The following is a 23,263-nucleotide window of genomic DNA, read 5'->3' as shown; positions in this document are numbered from 1 at the left end:
ATCAAAACCAGGCTTTGGTACTGTTTTAGAAAATGCACTGGGAATTCCAAGTGATGTAGAATTTTCTACAGATGGACAAAGCAAAAAACCCTAATGGTTCTTCACTTGTGGTATTTTAGCAATGGGGCTTTTATGGTTAAAACTTTATACACAGACTCTTATAATGCTTTATGTACAGTTCACAAGGCTGGTTACAGGCCTGAATCAGAGCTCATTTATAGGGATTTTCCAGCAGGCTAACTCCGCTGTAAACTGTAGTGCTACCTTTTATATGTTGCTGTGAAAACACAACACAACCTCTTGTTTAAAATTCACAAGCTATCTAACATGGCAACAGCTGTTTCAGATCCCACTGAAATTCAAACCTGGTCACAGCAGTGTGTTATTAGTCATAGTGACCACACCAGTAATTTATTTAGAATGGTCCAAGCATCAAATTCATAATGCAAGCAACACTCATTGAGTATCAAGGAAACTAAGACAGATTTTTAATTTGTATTTTCTTGTATTCTTTAATTTACTGACATGGGGGTGGGGGGGATGGACGCATGGGTTGTTTAAATTCTATGTCTACTGTGCACAAGATGGGCTGATGCATGATGCAGCACCTGAAAAATCTTTGGTTGGTATTGTGGTTTCGACACCCCAGTCCAGCCATCAAAGCTTACCAAGAATGGTTTTGCAAGCACAGCTGAGTTTTTTTGCATGTTTAGTTGGAGCACAGGTCTCCCTGTTTTGCCTAAAGACAAGCACCTGCATTCACTTGCTGATAAACATCAGTTAATTTAAAAGGTAAGAAGGAATACTTGCTTATTGGGCCCCTCACTACTAAAAGGACATTGAATTACTCAAGCATGTCCAAAGAAGGGCAATGAAGCTGGTGAAGGGTCTGGAACACCTCGTATGAGGAGCGGCTGAGGGAACTGGGGTTGTTTAGTCTGGAGAAGAGGAGGCTGAGGGGAGACCTCATCACCCTCTACAACTACCTGAAGGGAGGTTGCAGAGAGATGGGGATGAGTCTCTTTAACCAAGTAACAAGCCATAGGACAAGAGGGAATGGCCTCAAATTGCACCAGACTAGATATTAGGAAGCATTTCTTTACAGAACGGGTTGTTAGGCGTTGGAATGGGCTGCCCAGGGAGGCGGTGGAGTCCCCATCCCTGGAGGTGTTTAAGAGTCGGGTTGACGTAGCGCTGAGGGATATGGTGTAGTTGGGAACTGTTAATGGTGGGTTGATGGAAAAGACCTTGAAGATCATCCAGTCCAACCAACCTAGACGATTCTGTGAATGGTACATGCTACTCAAAGTGCTTTTAGCTCCCCATATTGGCACGCCTCAAAAGGGTGTCGAGCATTTGCTACTGGACAACAATCTCTGTGAAGTAACAGCAAAACTGAAACTCGAACTTGCTGTAGCTGCAAATATACTGCAATAGCTTAAAAAGGAACATCACTGCGCTTATCAGCTAGTAACTTTCGTGTCTTCGGTCGGTGCCCCCTGAGCAGGAACCCTTGCTGAGACTTCAGGGCACCTCCCAGCGGCGGCCGCGGCTTTGCGAGCCACCTTGATGGCAGAAGGCCAGGCGGTGCCTGGCCTGGGGCCGCTCTTCTCCCCGCAGCGGGTTCTGGGTTAGGCCGCGCAGCGCCGCCGTTGCTCCGGTAGCGCGTTACGAGTCGGAAGGGGCGGCCACCGGCCGGACGCGTCTTTGCCGGGGAAGGGCCGGGCCGGGCGGGCTGGCTGGGAGCGGCGCGCGCTGCCCGCCGGGAGCCGCTGTGCCAACGGCCGCGCGCGCTGCCCGGTAACGGCGGCGTCCGCGCGCGGCGGCGCGGTCTCCCCGCGCGGCCATGGCAACCGACCAGGTACCGGGGGCTGCCCTGGGCCGGCGCGGCGGGCACGGCCCCCTCACAGCCTGGCGGGGAGGGCCGGGGGCTTGGTCTGATCTCAGAAGTGTGGGTTTCTTTCAAACCTTAAGTAACACGCTTGGATTAAGTTTCTGAAATCACGGGTTTTTAACCCTGACACCGGATTAAATGCTCGCGCTCTGTAAGCAGAGACCTGGTGGGGCGGCCGTGTGTAGGGGGAGGCTCGGCACGCTGTCCCATTAGTTGCAGGCTGGTTGTGATTGACACCCTCCAGAAAAGTTAAACCGTGGTGTCTGTGCTGTGAACTCCTTAAATCAGGTTTTTAGAAGCAATATAGGCCTCCTTGCTGCTGCCCAGATTTCCTTTAATTAGTTTAGCAGTGCAAATTTAAAGAGACCATTTTGGTTTGGGCTGCTGTTAGAGTAACTCTCTCCTAAAGGTATCCCATTACAAACCACAGAAATGAATTTGTCTTTAGCTTGATACAAAATGTTCTGTCATAAACTCATTTTTTTGTTTGGGGTTAATTTTTTTGCTTTTTAAACATGATATATGAAGAGATTTTAATTAATTCAGTTTATTTCCAGAATTGAAGGAAGCTTAAATGCTGAAGACAAATGCCAGTAGAATTTTCTAACTATGAATGTAGTTTTAAATCATTAGCTGATACTAATTTGTATTATTTCTCTAGTGGCCTGATTGGGTTGTAGTTAGTTAATGCCCTTTTAAGTCATGTTGTTCTCCTGTTAGTAAGTAAATCCTGTTCGTTTATCCTCTTTTGATTTTGATGTTCTCATTCAGTTTAGTTTTCCTCTAATGAAATGTGTGAGGTATTTTAAGTGAAATAATCCAGTAACTTCTTTCAGTGACTTAATAGTTCACCAGTTTTTCTTTGGGTGATTCTTCTCAAGGTACGTACTAGAGGGTGTAAGTTGGCAGCTCATAATTATCTCAGATAGCCCTTGCTGTCCAGGACACTCTTTTTAGTACAGGTTATTGCCGGTAGTAAGTTTTCAGTATATTTTAAAATATTGGCACTGTCTTCACTGAGTTTATCAGTGCCAGCACTCAGAGGTGTAATTTGTGGTGCTGAATTCAGCAAAGAAAATCTAAATAAAATGGTGTAATGTTGTATATGAGGGCAAAGTACAGTCTTAGTGATTTTTGTAGCCCTGTTATTTGTAAGAATACCCAGGTTTCTGTTATTTGTTCCTAACTAGGAATCTGAGAATTAAGACTGTTGACCTCGTTACTGAGAGAAATAGATAATACTCTTCCAGGAATTCAAAACCATTTTCTCCTATAGAAAACATTCCCCCCCCCCATCCATTCCCTTCACAGGGTAGTAGATAGCGTTCACCAGTTGCTTTAGAATCTGGACTAGAGAAACAATGAGCTTTATATTTGAGTTTCTTATGCAAGAAACAGAGAACAGACAAGTTGAAAACCGGCTATGGTGACTGCATCGGCCAGCTCTGGTCCAGCAGCTGTAAAGCTGTTGACAAACCAGAGTCCCTCAGCTCACCCCTGAGATGGTTAGGGGACTGGAGCACTTGTGTATGAAGACAGTCTGAAGGAGCTCTGTGTGTTCAGCTTGGAGAAGAGAAGGTGGCAGAGGAATGTAGTTACTGTCTTCCAGTACCTGAACTAGAGAGACGTGCCCGATTCCTTTTGGTGCTATGCAACAACAGGAGGAGAGGCAACGCTCTCAAGTTGCAGGGAGGGAAATTCTGACTAGGCTTAAGGACGACATTCTTCACAGTGAGATTTTTAAGCACGGGAGAAAGTTGCCCAGAGAGGCAGTGGGTTTAGAGAACTTCAAATCTCAACTGGACAAGGCCCCTGTGCAATCTCACCTAACTTTTTGTAGTAGTGCTACAAAAGTAGTACTGCTTTGAGAAGGAGACCGGATAATCAGAGGCCCTTTTCAGCCTAATTTTTTCTATGGTTCTATCATAGCCTGTTTGTATAGAGCTGTGTCCAAACCAGTCTAAAATCTGTCCATAGGCTACACTGCATCCTATAGGCTTATTGGCTTGGTAAGCAGTAGTTTTATGATGCAGTGGGGATACAGTATTATGCTAGTATTAGAAAAGACTGGTAGCTGTTACACGGTCTGTGGTAAGAATCTTTTTGCGGTTGAGTATGGTAGACTACGGAGAAATAAATGGCTTCATATTTTCCCAGGAGCATTACAGCTGCTCCAATTACTAGACAAAAAGCAGGCTTGTCGTGTAAATCTTTCTGTATTGGTTATAATACTGCTTTTCCCTTGTCTATGCTGAAATAAGTTTAATTAAATGCTGAAGACAAATGCCAATAGAAGCTTCTAGCTATGGATGTGGTTTTAAATTATTAACCAATACTAATTTGTATTATTTCTCTAGTGGCCTGATTGGGTTGTAGTTGGTTAATGTAATTATAAGAGTCCGTCCTCTTAAATCATGTTGTTCTCCTGCTAGTAAGTCATCTGTGTCACTGCAGACTATGAGACTGGTATGGGCCTTAGAATTTCAAGGTGTGAAAAACCTTGCAGGTGGACCCTGCCTAACTGGAAGATAGACTGGCAAGAGCATTAAATGAGGGGTAAAAGAGATAATGCGGTTATTGTGGCAAGGTCTTCAGTCACCTTTTCTGTGATTGCCAAAAAGCTAGATTAAACCTATCAAAACTGGCCTGCTTGGTGTTAGAGTACTTTAATTCAGCAGGCATTTTGATCTTTATTCAAGGGGAAGCCAGCTTGTATTTAATCTCATTTGGGGAGAGAAAGTGGGAGGATGGATCTTCTGCTCATTAGATGAGTAGTGCTGTTGATGTTGAAACAAGATACTTAAAACATTTTATTGTATGACTCCCTCTTGCAGCTAGTGGTAGTCACGGAGTTTCTCCTCATCACGTTGGCTTGCTTGGGAGTTGCCAGAGTTTATTCTGGACTGCAAATTTCATGTAGTTAAGTGCCTTAAACTTGTGTGAGTTCTATGCCACAGCAACTGTACTGCAGATGATAGCCAACCCAACTTCTTTAAGGGTAGCTTGGGTATGTCTACACAAACTTTCTGGGCTTTGTGTCTGTCTTCTGCTACAGCCTTTGCATAAGAGACAAAGCAGAAAGAGCTTTGTGTCTCTGTAGCACAGACATGCAGTATCACTGCAAGGGCAGCTGCATGGGGTGAGATGGTGTGGGCACTGCAGTATTGGTGGTGGTATGGAACAGAGGAGAAATAGAAGAATAGCCAAAAGCAGTTGTGTTAGAGCCAGTTTTAAATAATTTTACAACTAGATTGTTGTCTTTGTTTATGGGAAGGTGCTGTACGTTACTAAAATGTGCTAGCTGGAGTCCTGGGTATGGTCAGAGGGTGCTTTTGGACAGACAGCTTTCATGGCTGATGCTGAGGGATCAGTGTTGTGAAAAAGCAGAGAACACTGGACACTCAAAAAATTAATTGTTTAATTGTATTATTTCATGGTATCTTGTAATGCTTTAATGTATGTCTTGGCAAAAAGGTAACAAAAAGGCTTCCCAGCCTAAAATGAATTTTTTAGAGCTGTGATTTTTCAAAGGCATTTGTGAAGGTTGAATTCTGCATGGAAACACTCTAGGAAGAGTAGGGAAAGTGATAAGAAAGTGGATGTGTAAAAAATTATTATATAATACATAAAAATGGAATTATAGCTAGATTACAAGTTTAAGTATTCCCAGAAGTCTAATATTTGTAGTAATTTAAATGTCTAGTTGTGATGCTCCTTTTTTTTTTTTTTTTCCAAGCCCAGTCCAAGTGGCAAAGGCAAGTTGGCAAAGAGAACAGTGAACTTACTACCACAGCTGTCTCAGGTAGTTTTGTTCGCTTTTTTTTTTTGCATGGTTTCATTTTCAAATATGTGTCACAGCATAGTTATGTAAAGACCATGGTTCTCATACAGATCTATGCTGAGGTGTGTATTCTCTCTCTCTGCACTATGTATATTATATTTGTATGTGGAGCATTATTTATATTTCAGTATTTGGAAAACAATGAAAATGGAGTATTTGAACAAGTTTGAAAATATTTAAGGTATAAAACTAGAGAGTTTACAAATATTACATGTGAGTTTAACATGCTTATCTCTAATAGTCTGGATATTTAGAATTTGAGGGCAGCATATAAGTAGTAGTGTATTGTATGATTTTTATGCTGCCTTATTCCTGCTGTATATTAGGCTATGTTTTCTTTGATTTACTATATTTAGAAGTCTTGAAGTGTATGTTAGTAGCATTTACAAGAAGTGTAAAACTAAAACATAAAATATTTATTCCAGTCAAGGTCTAAACCATCGTGGCAGCAGACTTGTCCTTCATTCCATCTGAGCAAAGAACAGAAAGATGATGAGTCAGATGAGTTTACTGTAAAAAATGAGTATTCATCTGGTAAGGTTAACATTTTTAGCACTACTAAAGAAAACCTCTCAGAAGCATAAGCATGTGTGTGATATATTTGAACTTCTTTTTTTAAACTTAATTTCAAAATATCTTTTTTGCAAGGAGAGTATATGAAGATGAGATGCAAGAGAAACAAGATGCAGGATTTTAGAGATAATGACGCAGGTGCTGGGCCATCAACTTCTACATTTAAGAGCAGCAGTCATCTGAAAAAAAACCGTGAAAGTTTCAGAAGTGCTCTTGTTGACATTATATTGTGAGTTTCCTTGTCTTTGAATAATGTGGTTTTGCTTTTTGATAGATGAACCAAAGTTTTAAATTAAATTATTTTAAAATTTTGACGATTGCAAATTGAAAGTGTGTATATGAATGTGAACTATATCACTGATTTTAAAAGCTGAACTTTAGCAGGTAAAATACAAACTTGGTCACATACTTCAGTGTTGTTTTTGAATCAGAATGTCTTGTGCTCATTGTGAAGTTTTGCCAGTTCCCTTTTTTTTTTGTTTTGTTTGTTCACAACTGACATGTAAGATGTCTATATATTACTTAGGCCAGTAAAATGTATCTGAAGAATGTGTTGCATACTCTTTTTATTTTCTTTGTTTTTTTGTCTTAGGCAGCAAGACCTTACTGAAGAACAGCTTTCATCCCTTGATGGAACTCAGCCTCCAAAAGCAGATTCTTCTACACCAATAGAGAAAGATATTTTGGTAGCTAAGGTTGTTTTCTAGAGTATTAAATTAAATACAGTGCCAGTGATTTATTGTAAATATTGACAAGATTATTGACACGAGAGATGACTGACAGTGACATATTCTCCCACTATTCGTTTCACACCATTTATTATTTACAGTGTTACGGTTGAGAACGGAGGAATGTATGGATGATTCAAAGAATTGCAGAATGGAATAGTAACTGGAGGATAATTAAAGTCAGGAATTAATAAATGAATCTTCTGTACACTTGCTGAAGGTGAGAATAACTTGCAAGGGAGGGTGCAGTGCTGTGTCTGAGCAGATAGAATCCATAAGACAATTCTATTTGGGTTACCCTCATTTAAGGGCTAGGATGTTCTTTGTTCTCTTTCTGGTTTAAGATACCTTGTATGACACAGTTGTATACACAGTTTTGTGATTTATGTATATTTAAAATAGATTAAGTTCATTTTGGGATAAATTAATTGAAGTAGATTCATGTGTTACTTCCTGACATTGGTAATCTTCTAGTTGATATTCCATTCTGCATTTTTTTTAATTTGGACTGATATGTTTTTTCATCTGTGTTTCCTTTAATGTTAATCAGATTTCACATGCCTGTTTAAATGCAGACACACAAGCAGATGTACTTATTTGTGGTTATACATTCCTATTCTGAGCAATGCATTAGCTGTACATTGCATATCCACACAAAACTCTGCAGAATGCATGGCTTTCTTCTTGCATATATGGTCCAGCCCAGGAGCTAATGGATAATAATGGCAGCACTAGAATGAGATGGATGAATACATACTGAAAATTTATTTAAGGAAAAGGTTGGTACTGGGACAGTGCAAAGGAGAAGCATCTCACCAGAATTGTAAAAGCAAAACCAAAGCCAGATTCCTATGAGTTATGTCAATTCTTCAACTGAATTTTTATTTAGCTTTTATCAGAGAAATTAAATGAAGTTCATGCCACTATACCCTGTTTTGCTATCTCAACAGCTTTTTATCGTTATTCTATCCACTAGTGTTTGGCAGGCTGATGAAGGTATTTACGTTAGATTTAACGATGTATATGTAATTTACAACATAAATCAGTACTTAGTACTAATTACATTCATTTTTACTAAATAAGCCCATATTTCTAGCTAAACTGTAGTAGCAATGACTATCTAGTACTGGACTTAACTGATGCATCTTACTCTTTTATCCTGCAGAAATACTACTATTACATTCGCCATGGAATTGATACAGCAAATGTGGCCCCAATGGATGAATCCTGGCTAGACCACATCTTAGCTTTAATTCCACAACATCTGAAAGTACTTGATGAAAGTATACATTCACTGACTGATGAAATAAAAGAAGACTATCTTCTGAGTGTAAAAAAGGCTATAGGTAGATTTCTAGGAGTTGCATTTTCTCCTAAGTTGCTAATATTCAGAAGCATTCATTGCTGAGTGCAGTTCACTGCTGAGAGCAACCATTGTGGAAGAGTTAGCTCTCCTGGATATTAGATGCACGTTTTAAGAAGAAGAATATTCGCCTTTTCTTACCCTTGTAATGACCAAAGAAGATGATATCCATTATTTCTGATCTTTAAACACTTTTTAAAAACGTTAGTTTATTTTATAAATCCCTACTTAATAGTGTAGTTTTCTCCTAAATCCCTTTTCATGTATATCTAGATAAAACTGTTCATCTCAGTTGAGTTGTGCATTTGGACATTTTGTTGGAGACATTGAGGTGCTGGAGTGTGTCCAACAAAGAGCAACAAAGCTGGTGAAGGGTCTAGAGAACAAGTCCTGTGAGAAGTGGCTGAGGGAACTGGGGTTGTTTAGTCTGGAGAAAAGGAGGCTGAGGAGAAACCTTACCGCTTTCTACAACTACCTGAAAGGAGGTTGTAGCGAGGTGGGTGATGGTTTCTTCTCCCAAGTAACAAGTGATAGGACGAGAGAAAATGGCCTCAAGTTGTGCCAGAGGAGGGTTAGGTTGGATATTAGGAAAAATCTCTTCACCGAAAGAGTTGTCAAGCATTGAAACAGGCTGCCCAGGGAAGTGGTGGAGTCACTATCCCTGGAGGTGTTTTAAAGATGCGTAGCTGTGGCACTTAGGGACGTGGCTTAGTGGTGGACTTTGCAATGTTAGGTTTTACAATTGGACTTGGTCTTAAAGATCTTTTACAACCTAAATGGTTCTGTGATTGTATTCCTTAACTAAGCTTATTTTGGCTTTTTTTTTTTCTTCTTTTGTACTTTTTTTCAGTTGACTTTGTTTTAAGAGACACCAGGGAAAAAGATAAAGACAAGAAGAAAGATTTTCTTCTACCTCATCGTGCAGTGTAAGAAAATATATTTATTCAAAAACACTGACTAGAGAACAGTGGGATAGAATAGCATGTATAAGGAACAGTCTTAATGTGGTAGGCAGTGGTAGCCGTAAATGAGACTTAGTTATTATTTATGTGAATTCAAGTAATGATTATACAGCATCTGTGGAAAAACCCTGGAGAATATGTTTACTTTGAAAGGTGGTCTAGAATTAATTTTGTTTAGGAGTGCTTAACTGGTAAGAAGTCTCACAGTTCCACAGCATTTGGTATAGCAAGACAAATGCTTATGTCTAAACTGCATTATAATCAATGGAGCAATGTCATGTTCTGTGCAGATTTCACTGAAGCTCAGTCCTATTTACAGATTGTGACATTTTGCCTCAATACATACAGGTTTAAGAATGTAATAAATATAGACTCTTTTGTTCCTCAGAACAATTTGGCAATATGTAGTACAAACAGTGATGTATGCCTAGCTTTTCTGGCTGGGTTTTCCAGTATGTACCAACCTCTGCACTGGAGTAGATAGATGTGGCCTTTGTTCAGAGTAATGGGCTATCTCTGTTCCATTCACACTTGCCTTAAAAAGTCTGCAGTCTACTGAAAGCAGGTATAGTGCTATTCCCAGGATCATACATCTGTCTGGTGTGGATCAGCCTGCTTAGTATCAACTTCCCTAGAACATGCTTTAATTCTTCCCTAGATATGAATGTGAAGAGGTACCTTGTTCATAGGTATAGCCAAAACCTGGTAGAATAAATTTGCCTTGTAGAGAAATGAAATCTTACAAATGCTGCAGAAACAGAACATTTCCACTGGTACCAGCCAGGCTCTGTATTGGGGGTAGCATTACTGAGTGATTCTAAAAACAAAAAAGGTTTTGTTACAAATATATTTCTGGCCTGTGGTTTGAGGTAAATGCTTTTAGATATCAAATGGTAGGCATTAGAATATAATAGAAGGAGTGGCTGTAAGAGATGTTACTTAAGCAATTTGCATCTTAAAAAGAGTAGTAATAAATATATGATTAATTTATTGTTGTTATTGTATCCCGTGGGTAAGAGGGCATCCTACATCTGATTCTTTGTAGATCTTCCATATCTCCTAGGAACTGTGTAGGACATCGTAGTAGTTTGTATACAAGCTTATGCCACACGCTTACATCCAGATACAAAAGTACAAAATTCTCCTAGTAGAATAATCATTGGTAAAACAGTTTTATTCCATTAAGGGTACTTGAAATATGAAACTTTCTTCTAAAGAAATATGTAAGATAGGTGTGGAAAAACTTGGTTTTTTAACTTCCTGTAGCTAGTTCTTCTGTCTCCTATAGAATGCAGATTCACTGAGAAATGCATAAAAGTTTTATATCAGAATTATTCTTTTAAAAGGCATTAATTGTGAAAATGAGAACAAAATTCTTACAAATATACGACAAATTTGTCAGGATTGGTTTTGCTTTTCCCTTGCAGCCTAAAGGTTGCAATGTATACTTCTGAAGTTCCAATGCTTAGTATTTTAATAGTAAAATCAGACTGCCTGTAGAGAATGAAAACAATTTTTAAAGCAAAAAAGGCTATGAGTGTATAAAACCCCCCACCAAAATAGCTTAATGTTTTTAAAAATTTGAAAACAGACAACTGAGTTCATGAAAAGGCTCTAAATTCATGAGTGTTTACAGATTTGATGTGATAAGCATAAACATAGATAGTACTTACTGTAGAAAATCACATATTAATTGACTAAATACATTATATATGTATAATGATTTTATTATATGTTAAATATAAGGGAGCATGAATAGGTTACAGATCTCTTAGGATTTGGCCAATATTTCATTCTTTCTCTTTTTTTATACAGTCGTCAATGTTTGAAGACATTTTTTTGATATCTGAATAATGAGCTGAAAGCTAAATTTATCTCCTGAATTCTGTGCTTTCTGGGATGCAAAACAATTATCTTAAAGCAAATGTACAAATATTTTACTTCTTAGCACAGCTACATTCATCCTCCTGTTTCTTGTTGGTTTTTTGGTGGTTGTTTTTTTTAGACTAGAAGTAGTGCCAAAACCTTGGAACAAGTCTTTCTTGTCAGCATGCAGTTACATGAAAGAAAATTTGCATGCAATAAATCCTTCAATGCTTGCTGTTCTGAACTTGTGGGAGACCTCATTTAAGTAAGTGTTATCTATATCTCTTAGGTTTCAGCTGCTCGGTGATTTCAGAATCTATGTAGGGAAATAATGGTTGGTGACATCTTAAGATTTCTAGGTTGCCCTATTGAATTTGAGTCTGCTACAATATATACATCTGAACACTGATCATGGATATGATGACTTTGTTCAAAAGCCATTATCCCAGATTTATTTGTCTTTGTTCCCTTTAACTTTATGCTTTGAAGAGTTTCTGCCAACTGTTCCTCTATAGAGGTCAAGCTTTTTCTTATCTGTACTTCCCCAGATGTCGCATGGAATGCTTTGCCATCTTCATTTCCTTTGGTGTCTAGGCACTTTTAAGGAAGAAACTACACATGAAATTTGAGTAGTTTAGCCGATTTGTATATTAATTTCATTAGAGCTTGGGTGAAATGCCATCTAGACCTGCAATTTGTGAATTTGTTTTTTGGTTTGTTTTTCTCTACAGCCTGTTTCACTGACAGTTCGACTTGAGACACCATGTTCCTTGTACAGAAAGACTCCAGAATGGACCTGCTATGATCTTATCTTCTTTAAGCCCTCTTTTTAAAAATTTATTTTCTCTTTGTTATCTTACAGACTCTGGCAAGCTTCTGACATGTTTGAAAAATTACTTATTTTTGGATATGACTTCCATTTTTTAAATAGTCTTTCTTGCTTTTAGTATAGTCCCTTAACCTCTATTTAAATTTGACACTTTTTTTTCAGTCTTTCCCAGGTCAGGAATATTCAAAACAGTCTGTCTCCCAAGAAGAGAAGGGTTGCTCTCTTGTCTAGCTGGGCACTTATGTTTTTTTCCCTTATCTGATTAACAAGGGAAAAGGCATTAGATGAGCTATTATTTTCTGCTCCCCAGAGTAGACCAAACTGCTTGCTTATTTCTTGACTGGTGATACAAAAGAAAATGAACTGACCTGTCTAGGCCAGGTCCTGTAACAAGTTGCAGGGAGTGTTGGTTTTTGTTTTTTTTTTTTACATTTTCTTTGTATCTGCCAAGTAAGAGACAAAATTCGGCCAATGCCTTTTAAAAATATAAAACCTGAAAATTATTTTGAAGCTAGCTTTAGATGATGATTTATTTATTTTTACATTGTTTTATTATATTTGTAAAAATCCTACCAGTCATAGAAAGGAATGCAATATAACACATTCAGAATTTTTAATGTTTGATCCTATTAATGAGTAACATATGCACAAACTCTGATTCTGAAAATAGTTATTAATATGCTCAAATATAGTAATTACTACTTCAATTTAAGACCATGCATGCAGACAGTACTGCAGTGCTTATAAACAAGCTTCTGAAACAACAGAAGCTAATTTCTGAAAATAACATTATTTTAAAGTGTTTAAAATATGTTTAAAAACTCTGTTTGAAATGTGAAATATGAAAAATTTCATGGAAATAAAAGAATAAAAAACAAGATACAGTGAATATGCTCCTAAAATATTCATGTGTTACTCTGTTTCAGAAACTTACGCCTTCTTGATACAGAAATATATTACAATAAACAAGAAGCTGAGGACCTCTCATTTTTCCAGAATAAAGTTGTGAAGGAAATTGGAAAATCCAAAGTGATTCTATCTAAAAAGTATGATCCAGTGCATCCATATTTTTTAAATTACAGGGAAATCTAACTTTTTCTTCATCTGTTTTTGAAACTCTGAACTTTCATGTGAGAGAAGGAATGACCCATTTGAATAATACATATTAAAGAAAGAGATGTAGTGTTGTGAAATTCTTTGAGGCCTATGAACAAAAACTGCTGTGTAAATATTGAGCATGTTATCGTGATTTGTGCAGTTTTCTTATTCGGAATTTTTGTGACGTATTTTGCTCACTTCTTAAAGGGAATAACAAATGTGTCTTAGGCTGTTATGACAAAAGCTTCTACTTTGTGGACTCATTTGTGCTGAATAAATGAGAAAATACGATGTTGCTAGTATCGATAATTTATGACATTTTAGAATATAAACTGTGGTATAATTTATTAGATAATAAGACTTGCCCCCTCCCTACTTCAAACAAAGGAAGTGTCTCATTGGTAGGAAGATTAACCCAGTATCACTTCAGTAATAGTATCTCTGTAGAACATCTACTGATGATTTTGGAATTTCAGTTTGTGTATTCTCAGTTTTGTAGCCGCTTCTGAGAGCAGTCTCATCTAAAAAATGTATTAATGAGATCCATTGACTATAGAGATTATGACTAAGATGTTCAAAGGTAAAGTGTTTGGATATCATAATGTTTGTATATTCAGTCTAAGATATTTTAAAAGAAGAAAGGCAGTTTTTTTGGTGGTGTACTCAGTATGCTGCACTTAAGTTCTCGAATAAAACATCAAAATTGCTAGATCTTTTTTAGAAGTTTGTGGCTAATTGTTTGTATGCATCTGATCTTCCTTTAACCAATAGTGCTTGATTCCTGCAGTTATGTATTACTGCATTTTTACTATTTCAGGTTTTAATTAAATAATAAAACTGTTGAGACCACTATAGTCTCAAATACTTGTTTTTTCATGCTATTAACCTTGAAGGTTTTTATTTCCATACTTGTCTATGATTCAGTTTCGTATTGCCTTTACCATTTTCAGAATTATTTCTTCCTGACCCTGAAGATGCCTTTCTGCTCATAACTGAAGGCTGCACACTTCTGTGTTTGCTTCCTTCCTATTTCCCAGCAATGCCAGAGTCAATTTCATGTTAGTTAAGGGCAGCTGGGCATTGCATTCACATCTTAACATCTGTTGAGGTTACAAGGATGCCTAACAAACTGGCACAGCCCCTGGGACTTAAGTGCACTGCCTGGGAAGCCTTTCTGGCCTGAGAAAAGAGGAGTCCAAAGCAAGATGATGAATTTGTCTGTCATAATGTCTTATGTTTTAAATATGGTTCCATAATCATAGATAACGTTTTCACAGACACAATTCCTTAGAATTTAAAGATACTACCATATGACATGCTTAAGTTAAACTATAGTTTCCTAAGTATACTGCAGGATCTTTGGACTGTATGTAATATAAGCATTTATAGCAATTAACTTAAAACTACAGGTTTATTAATGCTAATGACTTGGAAAAACTTAAAAATATTGTATTCTTTTAAGGTGGTTTCCAGAAGTGCAGAAAATCTTTTACCAAGGTAATAAAAGAAAACAAGTTCCCAGCAATGCCAACATCACTAAATTAGAGTCTTTCTTCAGTTGTGCTGCCACTTTAATGACTCATCAACTGCAACATTTACTTTTACATTCAATTCAAGACTTTACAGATTTATTTGTGGAACCTTCAGTAAGTAGTCTTTCATATGCATAATAGCATCATTGTTCATCCATGTACATATGTTTTGTACTATTCTGCTTCTTTTGAAAATAAAAAAGAAAGTATGAACTTTGGTTGCAGGTGCTTTCTGGAAAAAATGTTAGGAATGCATTATTTATTAAGTAGAAAATAGAGTTTTTTTGTCATGTAAGAAAGGAAATATGAACATATTTTAAATCTGGTAACCTCAAGAACACACTGCAGTCAGACATACAGTAGATTCATTAATATAAAGGCCATTTGCATCTTGCACTAGTGCACTTTCTCTGTAATACCCATCTGTGAAGAAGTCCTATCTTCTCTCTGCTATTAGTAGGTGTCTACTACATGCTTTGACAGAATAGTTCTTGGGTGGGGAAAAAAAAGTAAGAAGGAGTTTCTCTTTTGCACTCACATGATGTCTATTGTAGAGGTAAATATTTCTCGTTGATATTTGATGTCTTGGAGTGCAACTGGATCTTTGTTCAGATTTTGTTAATACAGCCCTGCCATCACATATCCACAGAACTCTGGCTCCAGGTAATATTGATGAAAAAAGAGAGAGAATGTAAGGAAGTAAAGAATCATGTTGTGGAAGCAGAGTATATATTTTTCATTCCTGCTCCCCTCTAATTGCTTTGTATGCTTCTGAGTTAAGTGAGCTTTGATGTCAACAGTACTATTTTCTGTTATTATTAATAATAGGTACATATTTTCTAATCCTTCCTAATGGTGATCCTATGCTACCTAGTAGTGATAAAATGCTTCCTTGTGTTTCCTAATTAAATTTTTGTGGTGTTAGGATATGTTAGCAGATGTGGGGAAGTTAAGAGGTGTCTGATCCAGCTTAAAGATATGATGAAAAATCCAATTATGCCACCAAGGACAAAAGCATATACAAATTTTCATGCTGGGATACGTAGGAGTCCATACTGCAAATATATACTCATAATACTCAGTTTAGTTTTTGTGGATCGGGTTCTTGTTTAACAAATAAAATTGGATGTAACACTTTTTTTTTTTTAAGGTTAGTAGAGTCATAGTGACTGCTCCAGGTGATGAATACATGTACTGCTGTGCACATAATTCATATATTGCTACATTTGTGAGGGCTACTACTGTGAAGATACTCTGCTTCAGTCTGTGCAGACAACTTTATAAAAGTTGTTGGCTGGTGTATAGAGGATGCCTCTTGTGCCTACTAAAAATAACGTTGTATCTCATCTTAATGAGTACTAGTTTATGTGGATTTTGTGAGACATACTTCCTACTTGCACAAGTATTTTTGTTAGGATTATGGCACATCATTTGCAATTAAAGTAATGAGAATTTTAAATGCATATACTGGAGTAAATTTTAATCATCCTTTGACTTTTCCTCCATGAATTAGGTTAACTAATAATTTACTTTCCTTTTTTTTTTTTTTGTGTTAGCAATCTGTCCAAGCATACAAACACCCAGGTTTAATCCTGAGGCTAATCCTTGAGAATGACCGTATTAAATTTGAACCTGACTTTAATGACTACGAGGATATATTACTGAATGTTTATACTCTTATGATTCAAGCTGTCACTGATATACCAAGAGTTGAGACCAAATTATTTTCTAAGTGGGTAAGAAATTACAATACTCATGGATTATTTTTTTTATCATTATATTGTTGCTACAATTAGTTCCTAGGTATTTTAATGAATAGCCCTATTGTCAGATCTTGTGTAGTAATACTATAATACTCTTTCAGGATATTTAGAACAACTTGAAATCATCTTAATTTTGTTAATAAAAGGCCCAGTCACTGTTTTCTAAGCAAATAAAAATCCAAGAATCGACTAGTTTCCTCTGAGTTATTTTTTGCAGCAGCTACTGCAAATGTACTACAAACATAATTGGTGCATTTAAATTTTAAACATATTTCTGCAGTATTCTGGGAAACACCTTCTATTTTGATACTGGAAAGGGTACTGTCTTTTTAAATATAGAATCTTCTGAGTAGCCTATCCTTTAAAAAAACTAAACCATAATTTTTAAGCAGTTTATGTTTGAGTTGTTTTGTGCATTCAACCAGATTAAAATGCTAGGTCAAACAGGAAACAATCCAGGTTAAGTAAGCAACATTTTGTGAAATAAAAAAAGTACCTACTTGGTTTAGAATTGCATGTTACTTTCAGTATAGCAGTCTTAGTTTTTAATATGGAGATAGGGAAGGTAATGTTCTGTGGTGCCTCTTGATCATTTCCCAGTGAGCTGTGGGAGGCGAACATTTCTTTTTTTCCTGAAGGAATATAATTTGGACATTGTTGCCCTTTCTGTTTAGCACCAACTTCAATTTTAAATAAAGATACTAACCCTCAATGTTTTTGTTAATATGCTTGAACACATGACCAAGCAGAAACCTGAGTAATATGCTTTATAAAAGCACTAATCAATTACTTGTGAAAAGACAAATTAAAAGAAGCATCTCAGGCATGTCTAAGTGCACAAGAGCACAAGAGCAAGGCTTTAGATTATCTCGGGGGTTTCAGGGAAGTGTTTTCCATTTTTCTAATGTTACAGATTCATGAATTGATAGCAAAATTGAAGTGTTGTGCCTGTGGTTCAGGAAAAATAAAATCCATGTAGATTGTTTTAGGTGGATAAGTATGTGGACTTTCAAGTTTCTGAATGAAGTGGCTCTGATCTCTTACTTGTTGGAGGCAAACATCCATAAGCTAGGATTCAAAGAAATTTGAGTAGAATGTAAATAGCTGTATCTACAAAATCAGATTTGTAATCAGACTTTAATTAGATTTTAAAGTAACATTTAGTTGATTTTTCTATCCTGTTTATCTTCTGTGCCATAACTGAGCTACAGACATAACTGTAGTTTGAAAATGTGTTTACTTTTTTGTTTTGTTTGGTTTTTTTTAAAGCCAAAAGATGAGTCCTCATCAACTGTCTTGAAGCCTGTTATCTTAGATGAAGTCTTGGATGAACATAAGAAAAGGATCAGAGAAGAAATAGCCAAAGAAAGTGCTGCACCTGTGGAACATCTCAAGCTGTATGATAAGTACAGCTTCCTGATAAATAAACAAGCTGAACAAGATATTGATCAATTCCTGACAGAGGAACATACCTTTGAAGAAATGAAAAGGGAAATTATAAAGTACCAGAAACTTGCTAAGGAAATGAAGTATACTTCTAGGAAGGTAAATTGTAATAATATCCATAAAGAGATATGGATATTATTTTAATGTTGATTTTGTACTAAGAATGTTGTCAAAGGTGATGATAATGAACTTTGAGATAGTTAAAGTGAAAATTTTTTCAGAGGAGTTTTTCAAGAGTTAGCATTTCCGGGGTGTATTTGCCATACATAAGTGAGACTTAGTTATTTTTGTTAGAAATTTTGTGACTTCTGAAGGCGTTTAGAGTATGCTCCTCTTAGATGTGAAGGAGTAAGAGAAAGTGTGGGTCCAGCCACCTCCAAATTCCTTCCAAGCATCTAAGACAGAGGATCCTTAACATGAGCCACTTCTGTTGTCCCTGTAAGGATATTTCATGGTAAGAATCCTTCATCCATTGTGAAAAAGAACTTGGAAGGCTGAAGTGGTTTTCCTTAAATTGTTTCTCTCCTAGCATTCAGTGCAAACCTGAGTTCTGGAGAAACTAGTACTTACAGGCCTGTTATGAGGGCTTCTGTGTGTGGAATTCAAGCTCGCTTGCCCACTAGTCAGAGTGTTGGATTTGGAGACACACAGGGAGGCATAGTCCCTTTTTAATCCTAAGGAATGTCACATGTCTCAATCAGTAAAGCAAGTTTACCACATTTTAGATGTATCTCAAACTCTGTAATTTCACCAGACAGCATTTGCTGCTACAGACAGTAGATGCCCTTCTTTTTTGAGGAAGTAGATTATTTGTCAAGATAAAAAGCAATAGACGTAAAATTTACGTGAATTTATCAAAATTTATTTTGATGTGCAGATACAGAAGGACAGTTTTTTGCAACTGTAGATTTTTCTTTCCTTTCTTCACTTGAAAGTTTTAAAAGAGTTTCATGGTTTAACTAAATTCTGGGATGAGATCCTTGACATTCTGTGTAAGACAGTGAGAGAAAATAGGTAAAAGCTATTCAGTGTTCTGACAACTCTTATGTTTCTATTGCAGTGTTTCCATCTAGGAATGTTTGAATTGCATTGCGATGAATTAATAAGTGCTTTGGTAAAGCGAGCAGATAATATTTGTGAAAAAGTTATTTCCAAAATGTTCAAAGATCATCAAGACATAAGTGTGAGGTAACACTTGAACTGAAAATATATATTGAAATGTACATAATTTCGTTTCCGTTGTTGAATTATTTTAATCCTTAAAGGATATGTTGATCTCATTTTTGCTGTTATAAATGTATCTGATTTGTCCAAGGATGATTAAAACAAAACCCACATGCTAAACTGGTTATTTTATATATTTTTCAGACTATGTGATGAGTTTGACAGAATATCAGAAAAAGCACTTACTACTCCGTTTAATACACAGGAACTAATGGAACTTAAGGTACTCTTTTTTTTTTTTTTTTTTTTTTTTAAATATATATAAGAGTCTAAGCAAGAAGTAGCTACCAGTACTATTGCTCTGGCCTTAAGCAGTAGCTTTCTGCTGTCACTTGCCCTGTACAGTGGCATTTATTGGCGAGAATGCCAGTTGACATGGACCAAAACCCTGTAGAGCAGCTATCTCCAAAGTGGGGGGTCTGCAGTCCAGGGGGTGCACAAGATGATCCATTGGAGTATGTGAAGGAAATAGTATTTATTTTTTATCTTAAAAAAAAGAGAAAGAAATTAAGCTTTACCAATATTTAATATATAGATTGACACTGGTGCCTTTAGTCTGTATGTCAGAAGCTCCCGTGTCACGTGTGTACGTGAGGTGTCCTGAGGAAAGAGCAGCTGTTCCACAAGGCACAGGGATTCACAGTGGCACCCTCAGTTGTTCACTTGCTTTCAGCATATTACTATGTATTGCACTTTGTGTGCCTAGTTAAGTAGATTTTTGGATTATGTTACCTAGTTTTAACTAACTTAACCCTCACAAAATGGCCAAGTGGCTTAAAAAGATTCCCTCAAAGAAACTGCAGATTGAAGATAATACTAATAATGCAAGCACAAGTGATCAAGAAAATGGCAGAGCTGACACTTCTAGTATAAGCTCTTCATCATCCACATTACGAGGTAAAAATAATGATGGTCTAATCAGATTTGACAAGTTGGCCAAAAGAATTCAAGATTATCAGGAAGAGTATTTGAAATATGAATTTACATCCACTATCATTAATGATGAACCTTGTCCGAAATGTCTGTTGTGACTCGAGGTATTAGTTAATGATATATGAAACCATCACACTTAGCAAGACGTGTAAAAACTTGTAGCGGCCATAAAAATGAGTCAAAGTGTTCTTCTTTCATTCTGCAGCGCAGGGGCCGTTTATTTTCTTTAAACTCTCTTTTTCTTCTTACAATAATACATACTTATACAATAATACATACTTATGCTCTCATTCAAGCTCTTACTTCATAATAAGCAAATCAGCAACTAGACAGCCATCAACCCTCTCTCCCATCAGACAGTTCAGTACTTTTCCACAGCTCAGCATTACAGGGGTCCCTTGTTTTTTCCTGCCACCTTAGCACAGCCTGGCAGTTTCTTATCTGTCTTCGAAGGCCTGTTTCACCTCAAAGCCTTGTTCCTTCTCCGGGCCTGCGCAGAGCTGACTGCCCAATGTTGACTCCTCTCTTAACATATTGAATCTCCCACAGCTGCGCAGGGCTGACACTCCCACAAAAACTAAACATCCAGATCATCAAGAGAAGCCTCTATGTTTTTTTCAGTGAAGTTTCAAGTCATGTGATACTTGATCCAGTACTCTACAAAATCTAATGATCCATGCTTAGAAGACTCAGAAGCCTCCTCTTATTTAAGAGTGAAAGAGAAAAAGCCACATACCATTGGGGAAACACTTGTTCTTCCTGCTATGGTAAAAATGGCTGAAATAATACATGAAAAACAGTATGGTGACAGACTAAAATGCATTTCTTTGCCAGCAAATACTGTTGGAAAGTGCATGGAAAACATTGCTGAAGATTTGTAGAAACAAGTATTAGAACAAATGATGCAGTGTGGGAGATTTGCTATACAGCTGTATGAAAGTACAGATGTTTAACATATCTCAGTTTATGGTATTTGCTAGATTCTGTTTCAGTAATGACATACATGAAGAACTACCTTCTTCTGAGCCACTAAGGGAAAAAGGTATTGGAGAAAATATATTCTCAACAGTAAATGACTTACAGTGCTTTATGGAAAAACTCTTCAGGTGTAACTACTGATGGAGTGGCTTCTTTGACCAGAATAAAAAACTGATTCTGGGGTAAGGTTACAGAGATAGCACCACATGTAAAATTAATTCACTACATCATTCCTAAGCATGCTATGACAGCAAAGATGTTAGAACCAGAAGTGTACAAAGTTCTACAGGAAGTCATCAATGTGGTTAATTTTATAAAACAAGATCTTTGAATAGTAGAATTTATATAATAGTTTGTATTGAGATGGGGTGTAACCATGAAAATCTTCTGTGCTGCGCAGAGGTTTGCTGGTTATCTTGGGGCAAATTCCTTTCAAGAGTTGTCAAACTTAAGGATGAGTTATGTATTTTTCTTTTTGGAAAAGACAAGTGTTCCTAATTTATTTGACCTTTTTTGTGATGACAAGTGACTGTCAGTAGTATGCTACCTAGCAGATGTTTTTGGTAAAATAAAGACACTTAATCTGTCCTTTAAGGTAAAGGTGACATCTTTAAGAATGAGTGAGAAATTAACTGCTTTTCAAAAGAAAATCATGCTATAGAGAGAGCGTTTTGAAAATGGATGCTTGGAAATGTTTCCATTGTTAACCTGACTTCGTTGCTGAAAACCATGTGTCCCTTCCTATAAAAACTCTCATTTCTGTAGACTTTAAAAACTTGGAAACAAAATTTTCTAACCTGTTTAAAAATTTTACAGAATGTTTCAGTGGGTTTTGAATGCCTTCATTAAAAATGCAAGACCTTCCATTTAGTTTGCAAAAATGACATTAGAGGAAATGGGAGTTTACTAGATGAATTTCAACCAAAACCTTTGCGTAATTGGTGGATGGGATCATGATTTACTAAGCACAGCCAATGATGCAATTCTTCCATTTAGGAGTGCGTCTTTGAGGGTTTATTTTCAGCTGTGACAGCCATTAAAACAAAGTACTGAAATAGACTGAAGTTAGAACAAGACCTTTGAATCTCTGAATCTCAAAGTATTAAACCAAGATTAATGAAGCATATTCAAACACATTGCTCTCAGTAAAAGTATTAATAATATTAGTGAAAGCAAAAAGGCTTCTGTAAAATTATTAAAGATTATTTTAAATATTTATTTCATCTTCATTTAATCCTTTCTTAATTTCTATTTTTTGTGCATGTTTTATTGTGTGCATAATATGTTAGTATAGTAGTATTTGTGTGTAGTCTAGAAATAAATATATTGGGAGTGCATGCTTAAAAATTTCTTGTTGATGAGGATGTGTGATCAAGAAAGTTTGGAGACCACTGCTGTAAGGGAGCATGCTAGCAAGCAGTGTGACTGGCTCGAACACTGATTGAGCCTGTTAGTATTATAGGTATTTAGTTAGTAATCTAGGCATTACGTGAAAGTTTTTTCACTGATTTTCAAGAAGCAATGTGTTTGTATATAATAGCTTGGAATAAGTGCATGATTTTATTTCTATCCCCATCCAGCTAGTCTAAGCAGATAACAAGTAATTTCTGTACTGTGGGCAACATGCCAGCAGAATTAAATTTAGACTGTCTGTTCAGGGTTCTGAACAGATAGTGTAGTCAAACAGTGAATATATCTTGGTTCTCCTGAATTAAATTCAAGCAATTGAATTAGATGTGGAAGACTCCATATCCATTCCTAATATCCTAAACTAATCAAAGAGTTGAAACTTGAGATGTAAGAAACTTTAATATGTATTTAATTTTTCACAAGGAAACTTTAAAAAGCACTCACTGGCAAATTGTATGAAGTAATTTTGCCTTTACGTCCTTTGCTGAATGATCATTTAAAATTTAGCAGATGTAGGGTTTGCAGTTTGGTAACTGTAAAATCCCATCTCCTCACTTACAAATACCACTTCTGTAATCAAAACCCTGCTGTTTCTTTGATGTGTTTAGGCTCCAGTTCAGCAAAGCATTTATAGTCACACTTGAAATGTAACATGTCTTTGTCTCTTGCTGTTCCGCAAAGTTCTGATGCATGTGCCCAGTATTAAATGTGTGAAATATAGGTGTGTGCTTAAAATAAATTGGGTGCCTGAGTGGTTGGCTGAATTTGGTCTGAGTGAGTTGAACTTTTGCTACAGTGAAGTTTAACATAAGATATAACTGGA

The 23,263-nt window shown here is 36.6% G+C and overlaps 1 protein-coding gene across 1 annotated transcript in view; it reads left to right on the top strand.

Moving 5' to 3' along the window:
- Positions 1–1,750: 1,750 nt before the first annotated feature.
- Positions 1,751–23,263, top strand: part of DNAH7 (dynein axonemal heavy chain 7) — a 116,694-nt gene continuing 95,181 nt past the window's right edge. The window contains exons 1-14 of the mRNA XM_074872743.1: positions 1,751–1,861; positions 5,631–5,696; positions 6,161–6,269; positions 6,384–6,537; positions 6,901–6,994; positions 8,202–8,382; positions 9,250–9,325; positions 11,367–11,492; positions 12,983–13,102; positions 14,617–14,800; positions 16,243–16,422; positions 17,719–17,994; positions 18,956–19,083; positions 19,264–19,342. Of these exons, the coding sequence (XP_074728844.1) occupies positions 1,847–1,861; positions 5,631–5,696; positions 6,161–6,269; positions 6,384–6,537; positions 6,901–6,994; positions 8,202–8,382; positions 9,250–9,325; positions 11,367–11,492; positions 12,983–13,102; positions 14,617–14,800; positions 16,243–16,422; positions 17,719–17,994; positions 18,956–19,083; positions 19,264–19,342 (1,788 nt within the window). The 5' untranslated portion in view covers positions 1,751–1,846. The remainder of the gene's footprint in view (positions 1,862–5,630; positions 5,697–6,160; positions 6,270–6,383; positions 6,538–6,900; positions 6,995–8,201; positions 8,383–9,249; positions 9,326–11,366; positions 11,493–12,982; positions 13,103–14,616; positions 14,801–16,242; positions 16,423–17,718; positions 17,995–18,955; positions 19,084–19,263; positions 19,343–23,263) is intronic.

The sequence above is a fragment of the Strix uralensis genome, chromosome 6 (genome assembly GCF_047716275.1).
Source record: "Strix uralensis isolate ZFMK-TIS-50842 chromosome 6, bStrUra1, whole genome shotgun sequence".
Lineage (NCBI taxonomy): Eukaryota > Metazoa > Chordata > Aves > Strigiformes > Strigidae > Strix > Strix uralensis.
This window is presented reverse-complemented; position numbering and strand designations above follow the sequence as displayed.